At 34.5% G+C, this 26,674-nt stretch overlaps 1 protein-coding gene and 1 pseudogene across 1 annotated transcript; both read left to right on the top strand.

Moving 5' to 3' along the window:
* Positions 1–5,590: 5,590 nt before the first annotated feature.
* LOC115974214 lies at positions 5,591–8,816 on the top strand (annotated as a pseudogene).
* Positions 8,817–11,203: 2,387 nt separating this feature from the next.
* Positions 11,204–14,378, top strand: LOC115974207 (patatin-like protein 2). Its single transcript, XM_031094451.1, has 7 exons — positions 11,204–11,538; positions 11,717–11,898; positions 12,024–12,213; positions 12,381–12,542; positions 12,694–12,996; positions 13,649–13,821; positions 13,944–14,378. Exons 1-7 carry the CDS (start codon positions 11,407–11,409, stop codon positions 14,065–14,067), a joined length of 1,266 nt encoding a protein of 421 aa, XP_030950311.1. The 5' UTR covers positions 11,204–11,406; the 3' UTR covers positions 14,068–14,378.
* Positions 14,379–26,674: the final 12,296 nt, after the last annotated feature.

The raw sequence follows: 26,674 nt of genomic DNA, 5'->3' as shown, positions 1-26,674 counted from the left end.
GAAGGAACCATGCCCCTCCTCAAAACACCATGTTCTGATAAAGCTTGAAATGGCTTGATCAGGGCAAGGATGGCGCAGACTTAAGATCTGTCCCGCCTCTCTTTCAGCCAAAATCCGAAGCAGGGGCTCGTCACGTCGAATCCTCGGCGTGACTGAGTCCAGAACACCCAATATCAGCACCACCCGGCTCCTCACGAGCGTACCTAACATGGCACCAGTGTGTTAGGAGTCAGGGCTAAGGCAGGGGCGAAGTGCTTCTGCTTCTCCCTCTCTTTGCTCACTGGTGCCCTCCTCCGCCTTCCTCTTATAGTCTTCCCAGCACCAGTTCCGCCCTGGTGCTGTCCTTCTCCCTCTTTTGCTCCTCCCTTTGTCTCTTCATCTCTCCCCCTCTTCTTCTCCTCCTTCTCTTACTCATGTCCTCCATCTTCTTCATTCATCTCCTCCATCTTCTTCATTGATTTCTTCCTTACTATTTCCTTCTTCTTCATTTTTTTTTTGAAGTGAGTTCCTCTCTTAGTATGAGCAACAATGAGGCAGAGATTGGAGAGACTTTGAAGACAAGTTTAAAAGGCGCTTGACCGTTTGCTTATTTGTACTGTGGATGTTAGTGCTGCTTCGGCAGCCCCTCTTTTGTATAGGCTTGTTGAAGCCCCTTTTTGTACATTGTAATGATTTTTCATATTAATAAAAGTTGTTTCTATTTCATTTTGCATGTTTTGTCTCTGTTTTATAAATTTGCAAGCGCCGCTCGGCACAATAATATAGCATCTAAATCAATGACGACTAAGACCAAAATACTTAATAATAAAAAGATGTTGCCATAACTTTAATGGAAGTGCTTGGCATAATAAGGCAGACCAATAAAAAGTAATACTTACCCCCTTGGCTTTGGTCCGAGGACCATGCAAGGCCTTGGTTATGTTCAGAACTCGTAATAATAATAATTTTTTGTACTTGGTTTCCCCATAGGCTTGAGTCCGAGGACCATACAAGGCCTTGGTTCTGCCCCAAAACTTGTAATAATAATAATTTTTTGTACTTGGTTTCCCCATAGGCTTGAGTCCGAGTACCATACAAGGCCTTGGTTTTGTCCAAAACTTGTAATAATAATAATTTTTTGTACTTGGTTTCCCCATAGGCTTGAGTCCGAGGACCATACAAGGTCTTGGTTCTGTCCAAAACTTGTAATAATAATAGTTTTTTGTACTTGGTTTCCCCATAGGCTTGAGTCCGAAGACCATACAAGGCCTTGGTTCTGTCCAAAACTTTATGCTCTCCCTTTTTTTTTTATGCACTTGTCTTTCCTCAGGTGTCTCATAAGCTGCCGAGCAGGAAGTTGTCATCGGCAACGGTTATTCCTTGGTGTGGGCCATAGTCCGTGAGCTTCCATGCAGAATGGGCCTGGGCCGCGAATTTACCAGGCCCACAGATTTAGAGGCATTTCCGTAATTTTTGGTCACGCGGTACTTTTTGGCGTCCCAGTGTTCGAGGTGCGCCTTCTCGAGGATCTTCAAATCCTACGACTGAGGATGAAGTTGGAATTGAGCCAAGTCTGCTTCGTCCGTAGCGTTCCTTGGAAACTTGCACGAATCAAATGCCACCGGTTAACTTCTGGGTATAAATAGGATAAGGGATCACTTCACTTGCACATGAACTCTCCTACTCCCCTCAGAACCATATTTCTTCCATATCCGCGATCTCTCTTTCTAGTGCCACTGCCTTAAAGCAAGATGTTTGAGGCGTGGATGGGGGTGAAAGGTCTCCGCGTGCTTCAGAGGCACCGAATCCTCAAGGGGATACGGTATGGACAAGGATGGCACAGATTTGGGCCAGTCCTCCGTTTTGACAGGAGAAAAATGGGGTTCCTCCCTCTTTTAGTCAAAATCCGAAGCAGGCTCTGGTCATGCCAGATTTTTAGTATGTCCGAAGAAAGAATTTCCGCCATCAGCGCCGTCTGCCTTGTAGCAGGCAAATTTTTACGGGGGCTTCCCCACTTCCGGCTCCCTACACCTTTTCTGTAGATGGTGTTAGCCTGAGGTCAGGTTCTTTGGCTGCCTGAGTTATGGGCATGTAGAAGCGTCGAGGAATAGTTTCCTTAGACAACATCTTGGAACAGTAGCCAATCTCTCCTCTGAGCTATCTCCTCGGCATCATCTTCACTCTTTTGTACTTTTCTTTTGCTTACGCAGTTAACTCTAATGTAAGCTTGTTTCAGCTTTTATTGTACACTGTACTGTTCTTTTGTCTTAATAAAAGATGTGTTTATTTCTTTATACATACTTTTTTTTTGCAACAACCACTTTGGGTCGGAATATTAAGTCTAAGCCTGCCTTTAACAGTATTCTGGGCAGAAGAACACTTTAACACCAACCCTTATTAGTTTAAACTCGCAAATATTATCAAGTATAACAATGGTAATCCTCAATAGATTAAATTCATGGAACTAACCGAGATAGCTGTTGAGCGCTGCGCGATGCACGCTAGACCAATTCCCGAGAACGATAAACTCTAAACAATTCGTCTGAGATGATAGTCGAGTAGCGAAGGACTTTGTGCTTTCGGGTAATATGATGTACCGTAGCGCATCATTCCCTTTGGTACGGGGGATCCGAGGGTAGACCGGGGAACCCATGCAATTAAGGGATTGACCCAATTGTTAATGAGGAGTTCTCTTCGGATGGATCTTGAGGTTTACGTGCCATAGTACTTGGTTTCCCCATAGGCTTGAGTCCGTGGACCATGCAAGGCCTTGGTTCTGTCCAAAACTTGTGATCTTTTTATGTACTTGGTTTCCCCATAGGCTTGAGTCCGAGGACCATGCAAGGCCTTGGTTCTGTCCAAAACTTATGATCTTTTTATGTACTTGGTTTCCCCATAGGCTTGAGTCCGAGGACCATGCAAGGCCTTGGTTCTGTCCAAAACTTATGATCTTTTTATGTACTTGGTTTCCCCATAGGCTTGAGTCCGAGGACCATGCAAGGCCTTGGTTCTGTCCAAAACTTATATTTTTTTTGTACTTGGTTTCCCCATAGGCTTGAGTCCGAGGACCATGCAAGGCCTTGGTTCTGTCCAAAACTTATAAGATTTTCTTTTTGTACTTGGTTTCCCCATAGGCTTGAGTCCGAGGACCATGCAAGGCCTTGGTTCTGTCCAAAACTTATTTTTCTTTTTTGTACTTGGTTTCCCCATAGGCTTGAGTCCGAGGACCATGCAAGGCCTTGGTTCTGTCCAAAACTTATAAGATTTTCTTTTTTGTACTTGGTTTCCCCATAGGCTTGAGTCCGAGGACCATGCAAGGCCTTGGTTCTGTCCAAAACTTATGATCTTGTACTTGGTTTTTTACTTGGTTTCCCCATAGGCTTGAGTCCGAGGACCATGCAAGGCCTTGGTTCTGTCCAAAACTTATAAGATTTTCTTTTTTGTACTTGGTTTCCCCATAGGCTTGAGTCCGAGGACCATGCAAGGCCTTGGTTCTGTCCAAAACTTATGATCTTTTTATGTACTTGGTTTCCCCATAGGCTTGAGTCCGAGGACCATACAAGGCCTTGGTTCTGTCCAAAACTTATAAGATTTTCTTTTTTGTACTTGATTTATTTATTTATTTTTTTTTCCATAAGCCCCTACACCAGGGCGGGGAAAGTTGGCTCGAGGCTGGAAGCCCCTAGAGATGCCCGTGCCCTTAGTACTGCGAGGTGTAGCCCCTAGCAGAAGTTTTCGTCGGAGCGACAACTATATGTCGCCGGAGATGGAGGAGATCCCAGAAATTTCTGCTTGCCAATGAGTTGATTCCACCGCCACCTGCGCCAACGCGCAAGCTTTCCCACAGACGGCGCCAATTGTAAGGGCACGATTCCTTTGCGGCCCATTAACATTTTTGGGCTCACACACGAAAGATCCCTCACAATATGATTTGTAGAGAGTGGGCTTGAAAAGCTTGGGTTTGGTCGCGGGGCGATGTTCCGATCCTGATTTTGGAGGGATTCCTATAGGAAAAGGAGTTGGGCTTGAATATTTAAGCCCTAAGGCGTCGCACCCTATGGGATGGGACTCCTCGGAGTTGATCCGAGGACCATTGAGGCCTTATCCCGGTTACCCAACGACGGACTTTCTTCAGTGAGGTCCGGTGTTGTTGAGAGGTTCTCCCCCATGTAGTCTTTCTTTTTCGGAGGTGGGATGGGACTCGCTTTAGATTTACTTTCCTTCTTCTTTTATACTCGTCTGCGTTAATTGTCCTTCGTCCACGTGTAGGGTCAATCTTTACAAGACTGGTATTTGTCCCATCAGTCTAATCCCGGAATTGTTGGGGATGGTTGATAAGGCTGCAGAGTACGGCTCTGTCATGTGTTGGGTCTTATCTGGAAGGGTAGTAAGGATAACTTCCCCAAGATATTTTGGATCTCCTTACAAATTCGTCCCTATACCAGTTTTACCCCTTTATTCCGATGGGATTCAGGATCTGCCGAGGACTAAACTGTCCTCGGCTGCCTCCCAAAATTGTTTTGTGCTCTGTATTGTAGAGCTTGGGCCACAGTTCTCCTCGGCCCGGGCCTTTGGACTCTCTAAGGGCAAATGGGCCTGGTCCATGAATTATTAGGCCCCACACTACACTTAAATAATCACATGCTCTTTAATTTTTCATAGATTTTTAAAGAAATATATGGTTGAAGGCATGGGCATAGTGAGGTTGTTTGTGATGAGTCTTGAAGGGAAGATAAAGTTTGCACTTTGTGAAGATAAAGTTTCTAAGGTAAAATTTTTTTGATTTATTACCTATTTTTGATTAGTTAGATATCATGTGACAGTGGGTATTGTTAAACTTTTTTGGTTTATGCTGTGTACTTGTGTGTTTAACTTTTGCTTTTGTTTGAGGGGTTATTCTTAATTAAAAAAAAACTAAAATATAGGAAAATTTGAATAATAGGAATGATGATGGGTTGACTATTTAAATTATAGTGGAAATTTTATTTTTTTCTTGAGTATGAATAACATCCATATAATTAAGTAAAAATTTATAATTAAGATTTTATTTTTTAAGTTCTTTTCGGGTTAATTTTTGAGTCATATTCTTAATTCTAAAAGAATTATGAGCAAACGAAAAATAATTGATGCATTCTTAAAGAAAAAAGATGTTAGCAATTCAAAATTTAGGACATTTGTGGCTGTAAAAACAAATGTGGCTATAGAAATAAATGTTGATACTTCAATGTCTGATGAACACCCCTCCAAATGTTCAAGAATTCAATTTGAATAGATAGATCGTGATCTAGGATCACGTAAACAAATATGTGAATTTTCTATCAACAAACAAGATGAAATACGACGAGCTTATCTCAAAGAAGGTCCATATCAACCTAAATATATAGATTGTCCATACAACGATAATAATCATCGTCGTCAAAAATCGGCCCCCCATGTAAAAAATCATGGCTACGCCCCTAGCTATGTAGTTTCCGGCAGCACAATTAACCTCCTAGCCCTATAATCATATTCTAATCCCAGTCCCTTATGGAAAAAACAATATCACCCCTGCGGCCTCCAACACATGGAAACTTCATTACTGTTCTTAGCATTGATGGAGGTGGAGTAAGGGGGATTATTCCAGGAATCATACTTAGCTTCCTTGAGTCTGAGTTACAGATTACAATATTGTTATATACCAGCCAGTTGGTACATGTCATCTGTGTGTATAAAGTTGAAATATTAGTTTTCAATCTAAAGTTCTTATTTAATAGGAAAAAGAAACCAATCATTGGTAGCCTGCATAATTGCTTTTTTTTTTTTTTTTTTTTCAAATAAAAAATGGGTTTGATTAGTAACTTTCATCCCAATATAGTCACTTACAAGACATGCGTGTAGATTAACTTCTAGAAGGCCATTTGACAAGCTTGAGCTTGATAAAAATTGACTAAAGTGGTACTACATATAAGTTATTCAAAATAGTAATGGCAATTGTACGGCACTGTGGTATCCAGACCCATTTGGGCCTTGGGTTTTGACTCAGCAATGCGGTCTATGGCCCCAGCCCGAACCTACAATAGCCACGGGCCCAAGCTTTGTACTGCTTAAAAGTCTGAAGAGTAGACAATCTACATTAGCATGCACCTTGTTTTACCACCTGGTCCTTGCTCGGTGAACCATTCCCAAGCAAGAAGAAAGGCATTCAGATACACCATCCCTTGTATGCCCAGTAGTGCCTTGGGGAATATCACTACCGAGCATACCTACTAGAGTGGGAACCAGTTCCAAGGCCACTCTCACCTCACCCCACTCCTACCTAAACACCCACTTACGATTAATGATATTGGACCTCCTATTACACTAACTTTGAAAGCAATTATAATCCCTCCACTAACGCTTGGCTATAAATATGAGAAGCTAAAGGAGGAAAAGGGGTTGGAAAGACTTGCAAAGAAACAGAGAATAGAGTGAGGTGAGTAATCCAGAGTGATAAAAATACAATTTTGGTGAGTCTCTGTGCTAAGAACAATCCAACGTAGGAAATCCAAACCCACTTTACAAATGGATTGTGAGCCTGAGTGAGGCCCAGCCCAATAGTCTCATTTTTTGCACGTACAGCAATTAACATGCATGACTATTTTTTTCACATGGTTTTTTTTTACATTTTTTACCTTGTGCAGAAAATTGATGGCCCCGAAGCTAGAATTGCAGATTATTTTGATGTGATCGCAGGGACAAGCACAGGAGGTCTTTTGACTGCCATGCTAACTGCACGAAATGAAAGCAAACGCCCCATGTATGCTGCAAAAGACATCAAGGCCTTCTATTTTGATAATGGACCTAAAATCTTTCCTCAAGATCGGTAACAATTGAGCCTCAATGTTTTTCATGCTATCACTATGTCTTATTCCATATTAAATAACACTATACTAATATGCTTAAGCAACAATTCTCCATTTGCTCAAGCAACAAAATTGATCAAAGCCATAACAGGACCAAAATACGATGGAAAGTATCTTCATAGCCTTCTGAAGGAAAAACTAGGGAATTCTCAATTACGCCACACACTGACCAATGTGGTAATCCCAAACTTTGACATCAAGCAACTCCAGCCAGCCATTTTCTCCAGCTATGAGGTTTTTAAATTAATCCAAGTTTTTAACTTTACCTGAAATTAATCCAGTCTAATGAGAAGGAATTAACACTTCACATAAACCAAAAAGAACTAACATATATTTGTATCCATGCCTTAATTAGGTGAAGAACCATGCACACTTTGATGCCTTACTTTCAGATATATGCATTGGAACCTCAGCTGCCCCAACATATTTCCCTGCCCATAATTTTGATACCAAAGACTCAACTGGAAGAGTGAGAAAATTCAATCTTATTGATGGTGGTGTAGCTGCTAATAATCCGGTCATAAGTTTAGTATACGTCGCTTTTTTATTCTCTCTGAAATCATACTCTCTTATCAATATCATTGTCTAATTCTCATATGATTCTGTAGACTTTGATTACCCTTGGCGAAGTGACAAAAGAGATTAACCGGGGGAGTCCTAAGTTCATTTCCATAAAGACAGCAGATTATGGTCGATTTCTGGTTCTATCACCAGGAACTGGTTCAGCAAAAGTTGAAGAGAAATACACCGCCAAAGAAGCAGCTCGGTGGGGTATATTCGGGGGGTTATCACTCTGCCCCATTGGTGAATGTGTTCACTCAAGCAAGTGCTCATATAGTGGACTTTCACCTTTCTGTTGTTTTTAAAGCTCTCGATAGTTAAATAACTACCTCCGAATTCAGGTAAAAACTAAACTTCAATGCTTAAGTCCAATGTGTGCAGATACTACTGTACACAAGTTTTATTCAATTCAGTATTTCATTGATTGATTTTAACTGATGCCTTGAGTCCAAAAATTGCAAGGGATGTAACTTCATAGTCAATACCCATGTTGGCACATTAATATGAGAGTGATAAATTAGTTACCACTTGTTCTAAAAGTTTAAGTCAATGGAAAAAGACAACTTTAATCATTTAAAAATTATCTTAACATTGACATTTCAGGATGATACACTAAAGGGAGAAATGTCTTCTGTTGATATTTCCACCAAGAAGAATACGGAAATCCTTGCAAAAGTTGCAGAAGGATTATTAAAGAAACCGGTCTCAAGGGTGAACTTATAGACTGGTAATCTGGAGCCTTCTAAACATGAGACTAATGAGGAGGCTCTCATAAGGTGTAGATTATTCAAATTTTTGTGAAGTAAAAAAAATCTGCATTGTTAATAATAACAATAGCTTTTATCTAAATAATGCAGGTTTGCAAAGCTACTCTCAAAAGAGAAGCACTGTCGCGAAACCTCATCACTGCAGAAATGAGATGCGAAACATAACTGATGTTAATCTAAGAACTGCAGAAATGATATAAAGTTAATGTAACATATTTCCATGGAACTTTGAACAGGCTTCCAGTGCAATGAAATGGAGCCTAGTCAGTAATTTGTTTGAGTCCTCTTGCTAAAGTCTACAAGACTGTGTATTAAACTATATAGAATAAAGTACAAAGGTCTGTCTTTTATATAGGTAGACAAGATACGTTGTATAAGTAATATAAGTGTAGTACAAGAAACCTAGAATAATTGGCCTAAGCACCTTGGGCTTATATTCTAACAGCCTCTCACAAACTCATTTGGGTGAGTGGTGACCAACTTGAATTTGGCAGCTAATGCACGAAAACATCTTGGTGGAGGAGGCTTGGTAAAGATATCAGCTAGTCTTGTGAGAGACAGATTGAGCTTTAAGTTTTAATTTATTGTTTATTATTGTTGTTGTTCTAGTTTTTAGTATTTATTCTAATTGGTGTTTTGTTTATACTGAGTTGGATCTATAGCCATCCATGTGAATGTATTGTCTTTGCTCTGGCTTCAAGCCCTCAGCCATGCATAAAAAAATGTCTTGCGGCTGGGTATGGGTGCACTTACATTTATCAAGAATGTTATTGTTAATATTATCAGTTTGTGCAGTCAAAATTGGGCAATAGAAGACTCATCTTTCACAATTTACTTTTTTGGCTTCCACTTTTGTGCATTTTCCTAATATAAAAACAAAGAAAGCCAAGCTTTAAACCTTTAGTAATATATCATTATAATCGCATATCTTTGATGCGATGGTCACTTCAAAAGTGTAAGTGTTTGTAAAGTGTGGAGGACAAAAGTCGAGATTTAAGTATTTAAAAGGGAGTTTCACATACATATATACTTAAATTAGGCTAAAGTAGATTTTCTATCTTGTATAAAAAATAATAATATATCATTTAATATATACCACCCGTGCACTAGCTTCTGTGAATTTTTTTTTTTAACTTATGATGGTCTTCTGAGATGTATGTTGATGCGTCTTTTTCAAATGTTGTCATCATGCTTATTCCTAACGTTATAAAGTCTAACAGGAAAGATATTATCAATTTTCATACTTAATTTGTTCCCTTCTCAAAACATAAATTAATCTTCTTCCTGCCTTGCTAGTAAACTGCAAATAATTGATTTAAAAATATTGCAGCAATACAAATATCAGTTAATACTAGATTGGAAATGCAGTAAGTCAAATACTGTCATAGAAAATTCTAAACAGGTGGTGCTAAATCTATGTTCCTGTCAAGAAAAAAACTTAGTAAACTCTCAACATGAACTACTTACGGTTAGAATAATGGCTAAATGATTTAATTCACCATTTTCCTATTAGTTTAAGATTTAGAGACAAGTTGCATAATTTCATGCTGCAGTTCTTTCATTAATCTCTACTGTAATTTTTATTTTTTCTCTCATTAATCTCTACCGAAGGTCCTAGAAATGATCAAGTTTTGAAAACAATGCATAAGGCCAATAGAATGACCAAGTTTTTACATTTCTTTTATGCAGCGCTTGAAATTGAATGGTACACATATGTTGAATTGTTGAATTCTAACAAGTACTCGGTCACTAGAATTGCCTTTGCAAGTTATCCTCTGATAATGGATATAATATTCTTCACATTTAAAATTCCATTTGCCCTTTCTTCACGTTTGTTTTAGCCAAAGAGAAAAGGAAGCATAACCTAGACAACGGTCTCAAAAGTTTGACTATGTCAACTGGAAAATTTACCAAAACTAAAAGTATCGTAGCTATAAGACTTACTTCTTTTCCTTTTTGACAGAACAATCAAATCTTTTAAGAATGAATAACCATGCATGTCGGATTTGCAAAATGGTATAGATACATAGGGTCAATAATTCAACACGATTTGAAGACAAAAATCATAAGGCCAATAGAATTATCAAGTTTTTCACATTTCCTTTAAGCATTAGATGTAATTGAATTGTACACATTTATTTGAATATTGAATTCTGACATATACCTCAAATGACTTTTCAATGATATGATAACCGGTTGGGTATATACACGTTATTGAAGTCCTAAATTGAATAATAATATTAATAATAAATGGTTAATATAACATAATTGAACTCATAACAGTTAAACCTTTTGAGTTAAGTGTGTCCTTAAAGTGTTTTATCTCCCTAACATCACCATCATGTTGGGAAGATAATACTTAGGAAAACTCCAATTGAGCCCAAGGTGTTTATCTCCCCAACATCATCATCATGTTGGGAAGATAATACTTGGGAAAACTCCAATGGAGTCCTTAATATGACATAGGAGCTCCACTATATTATTAATTTCTCAACTTCTCTTCTTTTTCTCTATATGAACATTCTACTCACATGTATATATCTAACACATCTTTTGGTTACTTGCGGCGCTGCCTTTTGCAAATCAAATTAACATGTAAAATGAAAAGACTTGTTATTCTTGAATGTTGCAGCCATTGAATGTAGCAAAAGCAAAGCTTGAGAATAATAATAAATATAATTTTAGCCACTAGGTAGGGATTAACTTGGGGGTAGCCATTCATGAGCCCCTTTGTTAGGCCTGTTGCCTAACTAGTCCCATATTGCCTTTATGGTCTAACCAAACTCATGCTCACCTACAATTCTTTTGAAGTGGTCTTACCTACAATTCTCACTTACAGTGACCATAGCCTAAAGGGGCAATTTTTGTGACAAAGTAAGAGGCAATGCTTGTAATTCACCCGAACTTTCCAAACACTACATTGGTTTATGAATTTTCAGTATATATGTAAGTAAACAATATCAGAAAAGGTACAAGTTATTGGTCAAATTTGAAACACCTTGATCTCATCCGATGACTTTCTGTTAAGGCTTATGGCCCAATCCAATGACGCGGTAGAATCCTTGGAGTTTGGACAAAGAGATGACTGAGGAGTACTATAAATACACATACTTCCATGAAAAGAAGACAGATCGAGTCACATAATCATCTCTTTTTAACTTCCTTAAAATAGTTTCTCTCTCTCTCTCTCTCTCTCTCTTACCTGCATCTTTATCCCAATGGGCTCAACAAATGTACCCCTACAACCTCCAACTTATGGAAATCTAATCACTGTTCTCAGCATTGATGGTGGTGGAATAAGAGGGATTATCCCAGGAACTATCCTTAGTTTTTTAGAATCTGAACTTCAGGTAGAAAAATATATTATATATTATATATTAATCATACATGTTTCATTCCACAAACCTAAACAAATTCAACACTTTTTTTTCTTTCGCTAGTGAAGTTCTGCTTTGTTAAATCATATATAAGGGTTCAACATGCAATCTTTCCAAGTACTTACTCTATATTTGCTTATGTATGGTGCAGAAACTGGATGGTGAAGATGCAAGAATAGCAGATTATTTTGATGTTATCTCAGGAACAAGCACAGGTGGTCTTGTCACTGCCATGCTAGCGGCTCCAGATGAAAATAACCGACCTGTCTTTGCTGCCAAGGATATCAATGATTTCTACTTAAACCACTGCCCTCATATCTTCCCACAGAGCAGGTAAAAATTAGAGTATGAGATATAAAAATATCAATAATATATATATATATATATATCTGTTTGATTATTGACTTGACCCCATTTGTTTTGGTTTTTAACATGATATTATTTTTTCCAAATTGCAGTTCTCCAGTATTTCCTTATCTTATAAAGATTATCAAAGCTCTAGCTGGACCAAAGTATGATGGGAAATATCTGCATAACCTTGTTAAGGAAAAACTAGGACATACAAAATTGGAAAAGACATTGACTAATGTTGTTATTCCATCATTTGACATCAAAACACTCCAGCCAACCATTTTTTCTAGCTATGAGGTTTGTCACTTAATCTCATTAAAATGGTTTTTTAACCCCAGTACTTTTTTTTTCCTTTAATTTCCACAATATATGTAGTGGTTCAGATTAACCCTGGATAAGAAAGTGACTGCAAATGATGGAGCTGAATTGTACTAACATTTACTTTGATTTGGTCATGAAAACAGGTAAAGAAAAACCCAAGCATGAATGCCTTACTCTCAGATATTTGCATAGCAACCTCAGCTGCCCCAACTTATCTTCCAACTTATTACTTTGAAACTGTAGACCACGAGGGGAACGTGAGAGAATTTAACCTTACAGATGGTGGTGTTGCTGCTAATAATCCGGTATATGTCTTTTTCAAACTTCACATGACTCCTAATGATTATTATATATAATTAAGTTTCCTAATATTTTTTTATTATAAACCTGTTTAAAAAATAATAAGTTTGATCATTTAACCGTTATTCTAATATTACTAAATTGGTGCAATTTCAGGCTTTACTTGCCATTGGTGAAGTGACAAAGCAGATCATTCGAGGAAATTCTGACTTCTTTCCAATAAAACCAATGGACTATGGAAGGTTTCTGGTGATATCATTAGGAACTGGCTCACAAAAAGCCGAAGGAAAATACAGGGCACTCAAGGCAGCTAAGTGGGGCCTGCTAGACTGGTTAACAAGTGGTGGTTCCACCCCAATTATTGATGTATTTTCTCACGCAAGTGCAGATATGGTTGATGTCCACCTCTCTGTGGTTTTTCAAGCCCTTCATTCTGAGAAAAATTACTTGCGGATTCAGGTAAATCTATATCATTCAGACCTTCCATAATCAAAAGAAATACATAAGAAAATACTACAACTATGACCAATTTTATTACCAAAAAAAAATTAATAACTTACTAAATGCAATTAATGACACATCAATAATATAGTAATAAATAAATTTTTTAATTACTTTTTGGGTGAGACTAGGGGTTAGTACATATTTTATCACACAAATCCTATAAATCAATGTTCACCAATCGAGTTCTTCTACGAGCACAACAAAATTTCACAACATTTTCTTGACAAGTAGAGTGTCAATTTATCATAGGTCAAAATAAAATAAGATTATGCACAGATTCACTACAACAAAAAATAAAGGTATCATACAAATATTGTGAGGTTTTTATTGTGTATTGAGACTTTTTCATCATGAAATAAAAAATTGATTTAAACATTTATTTATTATGTGTTGAAGTGATAATGATCACATTTATTATTACAACATTAGTTTGAAACATTTATAGTAAAATTAATAAAAACTTTGATATTTTTCTTACATTTTATGTTTTGTATTTAAGAATTGACACATTGTTATGCAAGTCGTATGTAATAAAATTCATGGTATAAAAGTCAAAAGTTCTTGTTCACATAATTAACATAGACAAGTTTGAATCAAAACAATGCAGGACGATACCTTGGTTGGGACAGTAACTTCTGTGGACGTGGCCACAAAACAAAATTTGGATGATCTTGTGAAAGCTGGTGAAGAGTTGCTAAAGAAACCAGTTGCTAGGGTGAACCTGAACACAGGAGTTTATGAGGCTTCTAACCATGAAACTAATGAAGCTGCCCTCACAAGGTACTAAAAATAAATATATCAAACTGTTATTATATATATTCTACAATTTCTTTAGAAAAAAGTTTTGTTTTTAGTTTTTCACTTTAAGCTAATGCAAAAGCATATAATTAATGTTGTTGCAGGTTTGCAAAATTACTCTCCCAAGAAAGGCATCTTCGCCATGCAAGGTCCCCCGCTGGACATGCTCATGATCATCAAGCCACCAGTACTCACGAAACAAATGGTCTTAGTAGACTAAGCATATAATTTTTTTGCTAATGTTGTATTAAGGGTTGAGATTATATCAAATGCGTCAATACATTGGACATATTAAAATGCGGACACATATTCGTATTTCTACGCATCTAGAGTATTAGTGTATTAGACATAAATCATATCTTTGTATTAAAGTGTTGTAACATCAAGGATGGGACACAAAAATCCCACCTTTTAATTTTTTGATAGTATTGGTTTGAATAAAATGTTGAGTAAGATAACTGGACACCGACACAAATTTATTTTTTTTATTTTTTTTGGTGGGTGATTTATAATTGATAAATGAAAGCCAATTTAGCTTCCATGTATTCTTTTTGTTAATTCAAAAGAATTTTTTTTATTAAATCTCGTTTCTTTAGTCCTTGTTTTGTGGTACTATTTTTCTTGGCTCGTGCATGTAATTGTATATGGGTTACGACTTACGAGGAAAGAGAAGAAGAGAGAGCTTCCAATAAATGGTATTATCATGATCGAAGTTCCACAATTGCGTGACCAAGAAAATAAAACTCTAGTCCTTGATTTCACCATTAGTGGTTGGAAATTGAATATTCAACAATGACTTTAGTGATGATGATATTTGTTGAATCAACCAGGAAAGTGATTTACTTAATAGATTAATCAACCTTTTAATAATATCACCAAATCCAGATATTTCCAAAACTAGTTGAAATTAAGTAAGCGTGCTGTCAGCTTTGAAAAGCTGTTTCTACTTTGGTGAGCGTTATCCATACCCATTAATACATTCAATATTTTGTCGTGAGAGCGTCATCCATGCCCATTGTACATTCAATTTTGTGTACGAACATATATGGGCCATGAAATATTGAGAGAAATGTAGGTAAACAGCACTCATAAGCCAACTATAACAATCAATGCTGAGCTACATAATAATCCCGCCGGATACTGTAGTCGATTGCATCAATTGACTTTGTTTAACATTGTCAAATAAATACATCATAAAAGAATAAACTGTTTATAATCGAGTTCATGTTAATGGTGCATTTAGGTCCATTGCTAATGGGTCATATTAACTTATGCTTTTAGGACAGTTATTAATAAATCATAATAGGAAAGTTTTGACACTACTATAAAAAAAACTGTCAATAACATTTATTGTTATTTTATTATTTTCTTAATAAAATGTTTATGAAAATAATTCATAAACCAATACTCTAAAAACCAAAGTCTTTAGAGGATTAGTTAACAATTCACATTATTAATATGAAAGTTTTGACATCATTTTTATTAGAAATATAAAAAGTTAACAATAAAATTAATTATTTTATTATTTTCTCATAAAATAGTTCTTAAACCAATACTAATGGCATTTTTAAACATTTCCATATAATCAAAGTGGGGGCATTACACTAGTGGAAAGGTTTTTTTTTTTTTTTTTTTTTTTTTTTTGTCAACTGAAATTAGTGTGCATTTGGGAATAAGTTGAATTAGTTTCAGCTTATCTCCACTTTCAACTTATTTTTGCTACTATTCATGAGTCTCACTACACTTTTTGATACTATTAATGGTCCCACTATACTATTCAGCATATTTTTTAACCTTTTTTCTACACTTTCAACAAAAAATTTTCAATTTCAACTAAATAAATTGTTCCAAACAGGTACTAAATGTGGTAAATGGTGATTTTTCTATATGATGAATAAATAACTTTTTAGCTTTATCTCACTTATGACATAGAGTCATAGACTATGCAAATCAACTACCAGAAACTACATGATACCCAAATGAATGCAAATTCCTTTCTTAATCCTACTTCATAGTGTGTGTGTGTGTATATATGTATGTATATGTATCTTAATCTTCTTCTTTTTTTAGTATATTTTTTATTATCCTCAACACACTTTTTTAAATTTTCAACGAAAGTAAGGGCTTGCAACAACATTATACTCATTGCTTGAGTAGGATAGTTTTTTTTTTTTTTTTTTTTTTTTTTTTTTTTGCATCAAGAGTAAGGGAAAAGTATTCAATAGTCCTGAAATACAATGACGTGATACTCATTCTTCTGAAAGTACCTAATAATTACTCAAAAGTAAGGGCATACTCTCTTTACTTAGAGTATAATATACAAATTTTTCTCATTTTTAGATATTTTGCCATTTCTAATGTTAAATTATTAATTGTCTTAAAAGCTTAATCTACTAGGAAAATGTGAATTTAATCATTTAACCATAATTATAATATTTCCCCTCACATGTGGCTCTAAACTCCACCCCCCCCCCCCCCCCACCCCCCTCCCTCCCTTAATAAGTGTGGCCCAATATGTGAGATTTTTAATATTTTAAATGGAACGTAGAGTAACACCAAATATCAAATTTATGATCTCTTACTTTGATACTATATTAAATTAACAATAGTCTCAAAAGTTTAAACTATTAAGAAATGATGAATTTAATCATTTAACTATAATTCTAACATCAAATACTAGTCTGTTGCGGGAAAGTGTCTTTAGGTGACACTTCCACACAAGATTAATTATAAAAATTATTATTGGTTTTTTAAAGATTTCCTAATAATTAATAGGAAAAAAGAAAAAACCAAAAAAAAAAAAAAATCCCAAACATGAGAAGAACACCGGTGATTTACTTGGTTCGACAATAATCTACATCCACAAGTAGTAGCCGATGAATTCACTATATCAAAAAGAGATTACAATGTGTATAAAGACTCAAATAGGACCCACAAATAATAAAATCTCTATAAGGCTCTCTCAAATTAATTCAAAGCCCCTTCTTATGTGGGATGGCTCTTGGGTAAAGCCACCAAATCTTTATTTCAATTGTCTATTTAATTATAAGATTTTAATACCTATTTATTTTGGGTGGTCAAAGAGTATATTTTCTTGGTAGTATTTATTTTTTGTTTTGCTGAATATATTTTCTTGGTAGTTAATGAATACTTTTCTTGGACAAAGAAAAAATACTATGATAAAGTCAAATTAGAATTTCAGACATTATCTTACATACCAAATCTCCATATTACCTTATCAACTCCATATAATAAATCACAAGACTCACAAACTAAGCCAACCTCTACAACACGGCAACACCCACCACGTTGCCTGCCGACTATTCATCATAGATATAAAGTCCATCCTCTTAGGAAAACGGCAGTATAATCACAGAAAACAGTACTTCAAAAATCTAGAAACAAAGATCTTTATTTTATTTTTATTTAGAGAAAAAATCTTAATTATGTTTGTGCATGGATGGAGAGGTTCAGAATTTAAAATAATAATAATAATAATAATAAAAAGATTGGTGAAGGAGAGAAAAAAAATTAAGTCATGTTTGAAATTGAAAAGCTTTTTTTTTAATAAAAGAAAAAAAGATTGATGATATATATGCCATAAAATAAAACAAAATGTAAGCATTTACATATATAAGAACATGTGAGTACTTGTCGTTACTCCACTTGACGATTTTGTATGGGTACAGGATATACCACCTCCCACTTGACATGAATATGATTGATAAAAACACTCAAAAAGTCTAGAACTATACGTCTTTAAGAATCATAAAGATTAATATAATTCATACCATTTTTAAAAAAAATTAAATTTTGGTGACTTTTTGAGTGCAAGATGCCAATAGTACTGACCCTTTCATGTGAGACAAATTTTCAATTCCTCTGCCTAATAATTCTTTTGGTGAAAGGGGAAAGTTTTTGTCCCATGCGGAAATAACTCACCCTATGGAACCTCCAAGAAGACGCGTGTGATGTTTTTTTCAAGCTCCAATTAATATGTGCGTCTCCCAATGGGTTTAAAGCCATCACACACCGCATTCAGGAGTTACTGACTTTTATATATTATAAATTGTGTGATATTAAACCCAACTTTCCATTTTTTGTGTGCGTGTTCAGTCCGTGTCTTTCTAAAAAAAATATTAGGACTTTTTTGGATTTCTCTCTAGAATCAAGATCTAAGATTGTGATTATTGATAGAAAATCAAATAAAAGAGCATGAGATATTTTATTTGTGATGGAACAGATACTTATTTGATGGAATAGTATGGCGTACCTTTTTTTTAATTTTTAAATGAAACCTAACTTTGACTCTTTAACTATTCCTATAATGAAGAGTCAAGACTATTGGATTTTTGAATAGTGTACAGAGGCGGCTGGGGTTCAAATCAACTCCTGACTTGGCTAGAAACCAAAAATAATATATATAACATTTTAATTTTTTTTACCCTCAAAATAAAATTTTGAACCTTCTAACTACAAATTTTGTTTAATCTCAATTGAAATAAGTTTGAATATAATTATTTTAGTACTATTTTCACAATAATTTTATAATAAAAGTTAAGTGGCAAGTTTTAATTGCTTTTTAACTAAACCTACAAATGACATCATTGTTTTATATATCTTTAACAACTTACTATCTAAATTTTACTGTGAAAGTGTTATGTAAGTAGCTAGTTGTATTTTTAAAACTACTGCTTTATTTTTAAAAATAAATAAATAAAACTTTGACTTATTTTGCCTTTGGCCACAAAATGAAGTTGTTTTTCTTGCACTTTTCTTCTTTATTAACAAAAAAATTACACAATTTTTAACACACAAAAATTACAACACTATTGACCACTTAAAAAAAAATCCGGAGCCGACAGTATATATGAGACTTGTACAGTTGTATTCTTCTCTCCACTTTACTTTTTTTTTTTCTTCTTCTTCTTCTAGGGTTTGGTGGCAGGAATGACTTTAAAAAAACATGATTTCTACCAGTCAACGTAGATAGTGATTGATACCAATTATTCTATAATCTATATGACTAGTTTGTAATTTTCTTTTATTTATGGGTATTTTTTTCTTTTCACGGCCAGGAGCCAGGGGACTATTATATATGAGGACTTTTCAGTGACAGGGAGCAGCAGTATAAAAATCCACAGGTTAAAATTCAGGAATAGAATTTGATTCTCCTTTGATATATACAATTTCAAATTCAAAAAAATAAAATAAAAAATAAAAAAACTTAAAAGAGCTTGTGATATTGCAAAAACTTGTTTAGAGGGTAAAATTTTAACATCTTTGAATATAATATCCTTTGCATTTTTGCAATCAAATTGAACTAAAGATTTCCAATTTAAAAGCTTGGAATTTTGAAATAAATAAAACAACATCTAGAATTTCTTATTGATTGTACTATGATTTTGTTGCGCAACATTTTATACACCTAAATGGAAATGAATAACTTGTTCTTTAGACTTTTTTTTTTTTTTTTTTTTTTTTAAGAATACTTCTATAACCAAGATCAGAGGTATCAATTTCGACAATTTACCACTAGTGTCTTTAGATTGAACTATTATTTGACGCCAAGTGTCTTTAAATGTTTAATGCATTCCACTTGCATGCTAGGTGTCATTCCATTTAGTTTTGTATCAATTATATTGACACTCAAATTTATGCCTAAACTTGAGAGATAATTACAACATGTTACTAATCTCGCAGTTCAAACAATTTCCCCCCTAGACCCCCAAGCACTTTGTGCATGAGGAAGTGTCAATTCAGTTACAAAGCCTTTGACAAATTCATGCCTAAACTTAGAAAATGTAAAAAAGCTCAATTTGAATTTATTATATTTCTATGTAATACTATGAAGGTATACAATATATTATTTATTTAAACAAAAAAGCTACATAGAAACACATACAATTGTAGTTATTTTTAATAATTGCACTCATGGATATACAAGAATTATTAGCTAGTAAATGTATATGCATCACTACAAGTATTTTGGTCTTTTGCGACCAATGTTTTAGCGATGACCAAAAAGTCGTCACTATTAGGCACACATTAGCGACAATAATATATGGTCGTTGCTAATAAGTGCATAGTAGCGACAACACTAAGATCGTCGCTAATAATTCGTCGCTAACGTCATGGAGGGAATTTTATTTACTTTTGAAAAATGGAGGGAAACTTTTAGCAACCATAATAAATTTTGTAGCGACAACATTTATGTTGCTAAAATAAGGTTTATTTTAACAACAACATCTATCATCACTAATAATCATCTTTAGTGACGACCTTGTATTTCGTCGCAGATATGTGGCCAAAAATATATAGTAAATATATTACATATACGCTTAATTTATCAGCGATGACACATTGGTCATTGCTATTAGAAGGCTATTAGCGACGATATAATTTGTCGTCCCTGATAGTCACCTTTTAGCAACAACACAACATGTCGTCGCAAATATATCTACCAAAATATAATGGAGGGAAAAATTTTCACTCTCAAAAAGTGGTGGGAATTATTGGAGGGAAGCAAATTATATATTAGCAACGAATTAGGTTGTCGCTATAAGGGATCTTTTAATGAAGACAAAGATTGTCGTCACTAATACGTAGCCAAAATAATTTTGATATAATATGATTTTTTTTTATCAAATCCTCCAAATGCCTCTTAAAATATTTAAAATGACATAAATTCCTTTGAAATATATGAAATGATTAAAATTCCATTAACCACATCAAAATGACCAAAATACCCCTAAACTTATATAACGACCAAAATAACCTTGAAACTTCTAAAGTAATTTAAAACTCTCTAATGACCAAAATACTCCTAAATCATAATATTACCCATTTGAAACTCGAAATTGATAAAAACAAAAATTGAGAAAGTTGTGATTCCACTCAAAATACTGACTAATACCCATAGTTAACAAAATGTGAATTGTGTCGTGAATCAATTTTGGATTTTTTCTGTATCATGTGTCATGAGAAAGGTATTAGTCAATATTTACAAAACTAATAAATTCATTATAAATATATGAAAGGTATATTCATTATAAATTCATAATATATTCAACTAATAATCAATTCAATCATCAATTTAATATTTATTAAAAGTAACTAAATAAAACAAATGAAAATATATTTACAACATACATATATTCAAATTGATTAAAATCAGAAGTGATAATACATGATATATGAACCAAAATAATAAATTTTTTTATCATTTTGCCGAATCAACTTTACCGAAGTCAATGTTAACATGATGTTCATCATCTTTCAAAATTATTTCTTCATTGACATTTTATAACAACTATTCCAATACCCAATATTCCACTGAAAACCTTCCCACTGAACCTAGTTTCACCAAGCCCAATGGTCTCGGAACTATCTATTAAGTTTGATTGGGTTTGACCGGGTTTGACCAAATTTAACTAAACTTTGACTGCACCTTTCTATAAATCCAACCGTCTGATTGTGACCATAATTTACCACAATTAACCTTTCATTACACTCTTTAAATCCAACGATTAGATTTCAAATCAAGGAATGGCGTGTGATGGACATGTGTTGTGTACCTGTATGGTTATGCTCTCTCAATCTGACCATCCAATTGGTCTTAAATTTTCCCAACACTAATATGTCACCATACTCTTCAATACCAATGATCAAAGTTTGAATATGAATTTCACCAAGTCCAGTGGTCTCAGAACCATTTATTAAGTTTAACCAGATTCGACCAACTTTAACTAAACTTTGATTACACCTTTCTCTAAATCCAACTGTCTGATTGTGACCATAATTTACTAGAATCAACCATTCATTATACTCTTCAAATCCAACGGTTAGATTTCAAATCTAAGAATAGCACGTGATCGGCATGTGTTGTGTACCTATATGACTATGTTCTCTCAATCTGACTATCCAATTGGTCTCAAATTTCACCAACACCAATATGTTACCGTACTCTTTAATCCCAATGATCAAGATTTGAATATGAATTTCACCAAACCCAATGGTCTCGAGACCATCTATTAAGTTTGACCGACTTTAAGTAAACTTTGACAGCGTTTTTCTTTAAATCCAACCGTTTGATTGTGACAATAATTTACCAAAATTAACCTCTCATTACACTATTCAAATCCAACGATTAAATTTCAAATCTAAGTATGGCGCGTGATGGAAATGTGATGTGTACCTGTATGGTTATGTTCTCTCAATCTGACCATCCAATTGGTCTTAAATTTCACCAACACCAATACATCACTATACTTTTCAATACCAATGATCAAGGTTTGAAGATGAATTTCACTAAGTCCATTGGTCTCGGGACTATCTATTAAGTTTGACCAGGTTTGACCAAATTTAACTAAACTTTGACTGCGCCTTTCTCTAAATCCAACCGTTTGATTGTAACCATAATTTACCAGAATTAACCATTCATTACACTCTTCAAATCCAACGGTTAGATTTCAAATCAAAGAATTGCACGTGACGGACATTTTGGATTGCGGACACGTATCCAAGACTGGACACGTGTCCGTATCCTGACGGGTCCAGTGGACAGAAATTGAACCTGATAAGTTATTATCTTTCTGTTTTAGGGGGAGTAGAAGAAAAAAATTAGATTTTTTTTTTTTTTTTTGATTGAGAAGAAATAACTAAGTTATAAAATAAAAACTATTTTATGTTCCTACAAATATGTATGTTTTATTTTTAGATGAACAACACAAAGGTTTTTTTTTTTTTTTTTTTATAATATCAATACCTTGCCTGGCTAGGCTACATTCTAGAATTTAGATCATCACAACTACATGTTTTCTTCTTATGTGTTGTTATTACTTATTTGAGTATTGAGTAATAAATGTCACATACGGAGAAAAATATTAAAACAAAAATAATAACAGGGTGAATTAATTTACATTCTCTCTTCTTCTTTTTCCTTTTCTTTTTCTTTTTTTATTTTTAACTTCATGATTCTTTTCCCTCTTTGTATGAATTCTTAAAATTTTACAATTTTCTTTCATGTATGTCTTACCATGTAGTAAACTTGATACTTCGTGCACTTTAGAAAATAAGTATCCACATCATGTCTCATCCAAACTCAAGAAGTTGAAACAGGGCTCATGGGGCTAGGCTGAGAATGGGTGATATTATAATACTGTTTTGAATGATTGACTTATCAAATTATTATTTGAATATCTGATTTGCAGTGATGGTTAGTCCTAACTTTTGGAGTTGGAATGTATTTTCTGGTCCTCAGCTATATAGTTTCTTTATATGGTTGCAAAGTTGTTTTGTCAGGGTAACCATGTGAATAAATTCAACATAGATAATTGAAATTGAACAAAAACATGTCATGTTGATTATATAATTCATTGAATTCACCAAGTATGTTTACCATGTAGGTTTGGAAAAGACAATTTATAAAAAATAAAAAATAAAAAAAAAGTTTTGGAAAAGACAATTTTACAATTTTCTTCGTAGAAAAACTTATTTATGTTTCATCTAGATTTTCAATTCTCTTTTTATGTTCATCAATCCGTCTTGATTCAGCTATCCATGAATTTATAACTCCCAAAATATTTGTGTGAACCTTCCAACTTAATTAGTGAAGTGCAAGTGATGAAAATGTTAATGGTTGTATAATTATGCTTAGTTATATGTATGGAGATAATAAAATAAGTAAAGGTTTAGATTTTGTGCTAGTCTTGTTATACATGAGTGATGATAGAAGTTTTGTTATTTTGTCCCACTGTTTTCATTTCATGCTACACTAGCTACTTTTTTATAATAATTAATACATAATACACTACTTACTAACTTATAAGCATCTATAAAGCAAGAAGTTTACTAACTTATAACTACATCTATGGTATTTTTGAAAAATATAAATGTTAAAATTTTACTTGAATGTTAAAACTATTTAGTAAGTATATTTGTCATCTATTTTAGTTGACCTTTACATTGGTTTATACTTTTTGTTTCAGGTTAAAATATCTCATGCCTTGGGTTACAGTTTTATAGATGATGTCGAGGGGAGATATATTTCATTGCAACAAGTTTTAGCTTGGCAACATATCTTCATGAGGAATATGTTATTATTTGATTAGTATTTGAGAGAATAGATTGGAACTCAAATTATGTTATATGATATTGAACTTGGGTATTGTTTTTCCTTATTAGTAGTTATTGATTGAGCAGTTGTTATGCTTATATATGTATTTGTGATTGAAAATTTGTGATGTGTGGCATTGCGGTTTATTCTTTTCCATTAGGTATACTCATGTAAAATTCAAAATTTAAATTTTATAGAAAAATCCAAAAAAATGTAAAATGTTATTAGCGATGACATTGTCATCGCTAATATTTTATCATATCATTAGTGACAACAAACAATATCATTGCTAATATGAAATTTTTAGTGATGACATGTTTGTGGTCACTAATATATCATTATTTGTGACGACAGCAAGCGTCGTCGCTAGTAATGACCTATTTGCTATCGTCGCTAGTAATGACATATTAGTGACAACAAAAATGTTGTCGTTAATAATAATCTACTAGTGATGACAAAAAATTCGTCACTACTAATGAGCTAGTAGCGACGACATTTCGTCTTGGGTTCTCGAGTTATTTATGACGACAATTGTTACCATTAGCGACGACTTTGTCGTCGTTAATAGTATTGTATTTGCGACAACATTAATATCGTCACTAAAAACCTTTTTTGTTACCATTTTCATTTAACGAAAGTTAGCGACGACATTTTTCGTCACCAATATAATTAGCGACGATATTTAAAGCATTAGCGACTACTATATGTCGTCGCTAAAGACCAAATTTCTTGTAGTGATGTTTGAGATGTAATTATTAAGTACTCTCATATTATATATATTATGATGTGGTGCTCTTTCAACTCACATTCCTTTCAACCCAGGAATAACTACGGTCACCACCATGGCTGGAATGGGTGATGGATTGGGACGTGCACCAGCCCATACCAGTGTCTCGGTAGCTCAGTCACAGCAGCACGTGTTGGTGAACAAACCGACCACTCCTTACGGCATTAGGGCAGACGTGGACAGTGACAAAGCATTAAATCTGGATAATCAAGTTTCAGATGAGGAGTTACAATCTTACACGTGCCCAGGAGTTAATGCAATTATGGAGGGGAGTAATACCATTTATAAACCACCAATTTCCCAAATGTATCCTACCGAATTTGACATGCAACTTAAATGACATTGATTCTGATTTTCACAAAAAATGAAACGGAGGTAACGTCCAAGATATTAGCAACAAGTCTTCAATCCCACCACGCCACATGGAATTAAATGGAAAATATGCAGGAGAATTTAATGATAATCACAACTCCAACACTGATTGTGTCCAGCTCAGCGATCCTCATGCACCACGCAAATGGAAAAGAATTGAACGTGAGCCTCCCGTGAACAGCCAGCCCTCTAATTCACAGAATCCCTCAGAAAAGAAAAGAACATGCAAAGATGGAGAAGCAGACTTGCCTAAGTTACAGAACAAAAAAGTCCATGTTTCGAAGGCAAAAGTTTAGGAAATTTCAATGGTCGAGGCTGCAGGGCAGCCCCACCAAGAACAATGAGTCTGATTGTGTGGAATTGTTGTGGGCTTGGAACCTATGTACAAGGAAAGAGCTTGAAAAAATAGTTCGAGCAAAAGATCCCTCCACTGTGTTCAGGGTCCCAGGATTTCTGGCTAAGGGGGGGCCGGAGATAAGCGAAAAAAAAAATTCAAATACACATTCATATAGTATTAATAAACTATCAAGTATCAACCAAGACAAATTCCCAAAAATCATTGTTTCTTAATATATCAAGATCAACTTTTTGAAATTGTGTTTGAGAGATATGGTTATTTTCCGGAATTAGGATATCGGCATTTTTTGGAATTGGGGAATGAATATTTCTTGGGATTGGAACATCGACATTTTCTGGAATTGGAGAATGAATATTTTCTCGAATTGGAACGTCCACATTTTTTGGAATTGGAATAGCAATATTAGTTGTTGGCAATCCCACGTTGACTTCGGAAGAATTTGAATAATTCTTTTGAAAAAATCAAACATTGTAGTTGATTTTTTCATGATCTACAAATAAAATAAGAATCATATATATTATCTCACGAACGGTTGTTGTTACTAACTAAAGACAAATACTAGAATCTAGGTAATATGCATGATGCATTTAATTATAAATTTAGTAATTCTCACTTCTTTTTGAATTTATAAATTTATTTAATTTAACATTATGAGTTAACAATAGGCGCAAGTGAATCACTGTTGTAGGGATTAGGGCCCAAAATAGTATATTAGGCCTTGGGCCTTGTTCGAGGATATTGATAAGTCTGAGAAGAAGCAAGTAGCTGTTCAAACATTCTCAATTAAAGTCTCAAAGATGGGGAACAAGTGAGAAGTTATCCGAGGAGGAAATCCTCCTTGGATATGATGAATATAGTTCACGACATGTACTCCATCTGTTAGCCTAATCCCCCAGAAAGCTCCAATAAAAGAGACATACTTCATGAACATATGAGAAGGAAGGAAACCCAAAAATATCTAAGGGAAAGCTGCCACCACCGCATTAAGTGCACTGCAGCTACTTTTCTGGCAGCATTTATGTGGAGAAGACCTCTAAACAGTACTACCTTGGCTACTACAACTCACAAAAAAACCTGAGAGGATATCTGATGGAACAAGTACTCAAGTAAGGGTGAAGATGATCAACAGATGGAGGGTGAAGATGATCCAAATGAGGATATATAAGGTGAAAGACACTTCATGGGAAGGGGGACGTGAAAA

This window comes from Quercus lobata, chromosome 2 (genome assembly GCF_001633185.2).
Source record: "Quercus lobata isolate SW786 chromosome 2, ValleyOak3.0 Primary Assembly, whole genome shotgun sequence".
Taxonomy (NCBI): Eukaryota; Viridiplantae; Streptophyta; class Magnoliopsida; order Fagales; family Fagaceae; genus Quercus; species Quercus lobata.
The sequence above is the reverse complement of the archived record's forward strand: the minus strand, read 5'-3'. Positions and strand labels throughout refer to the sequence as shown.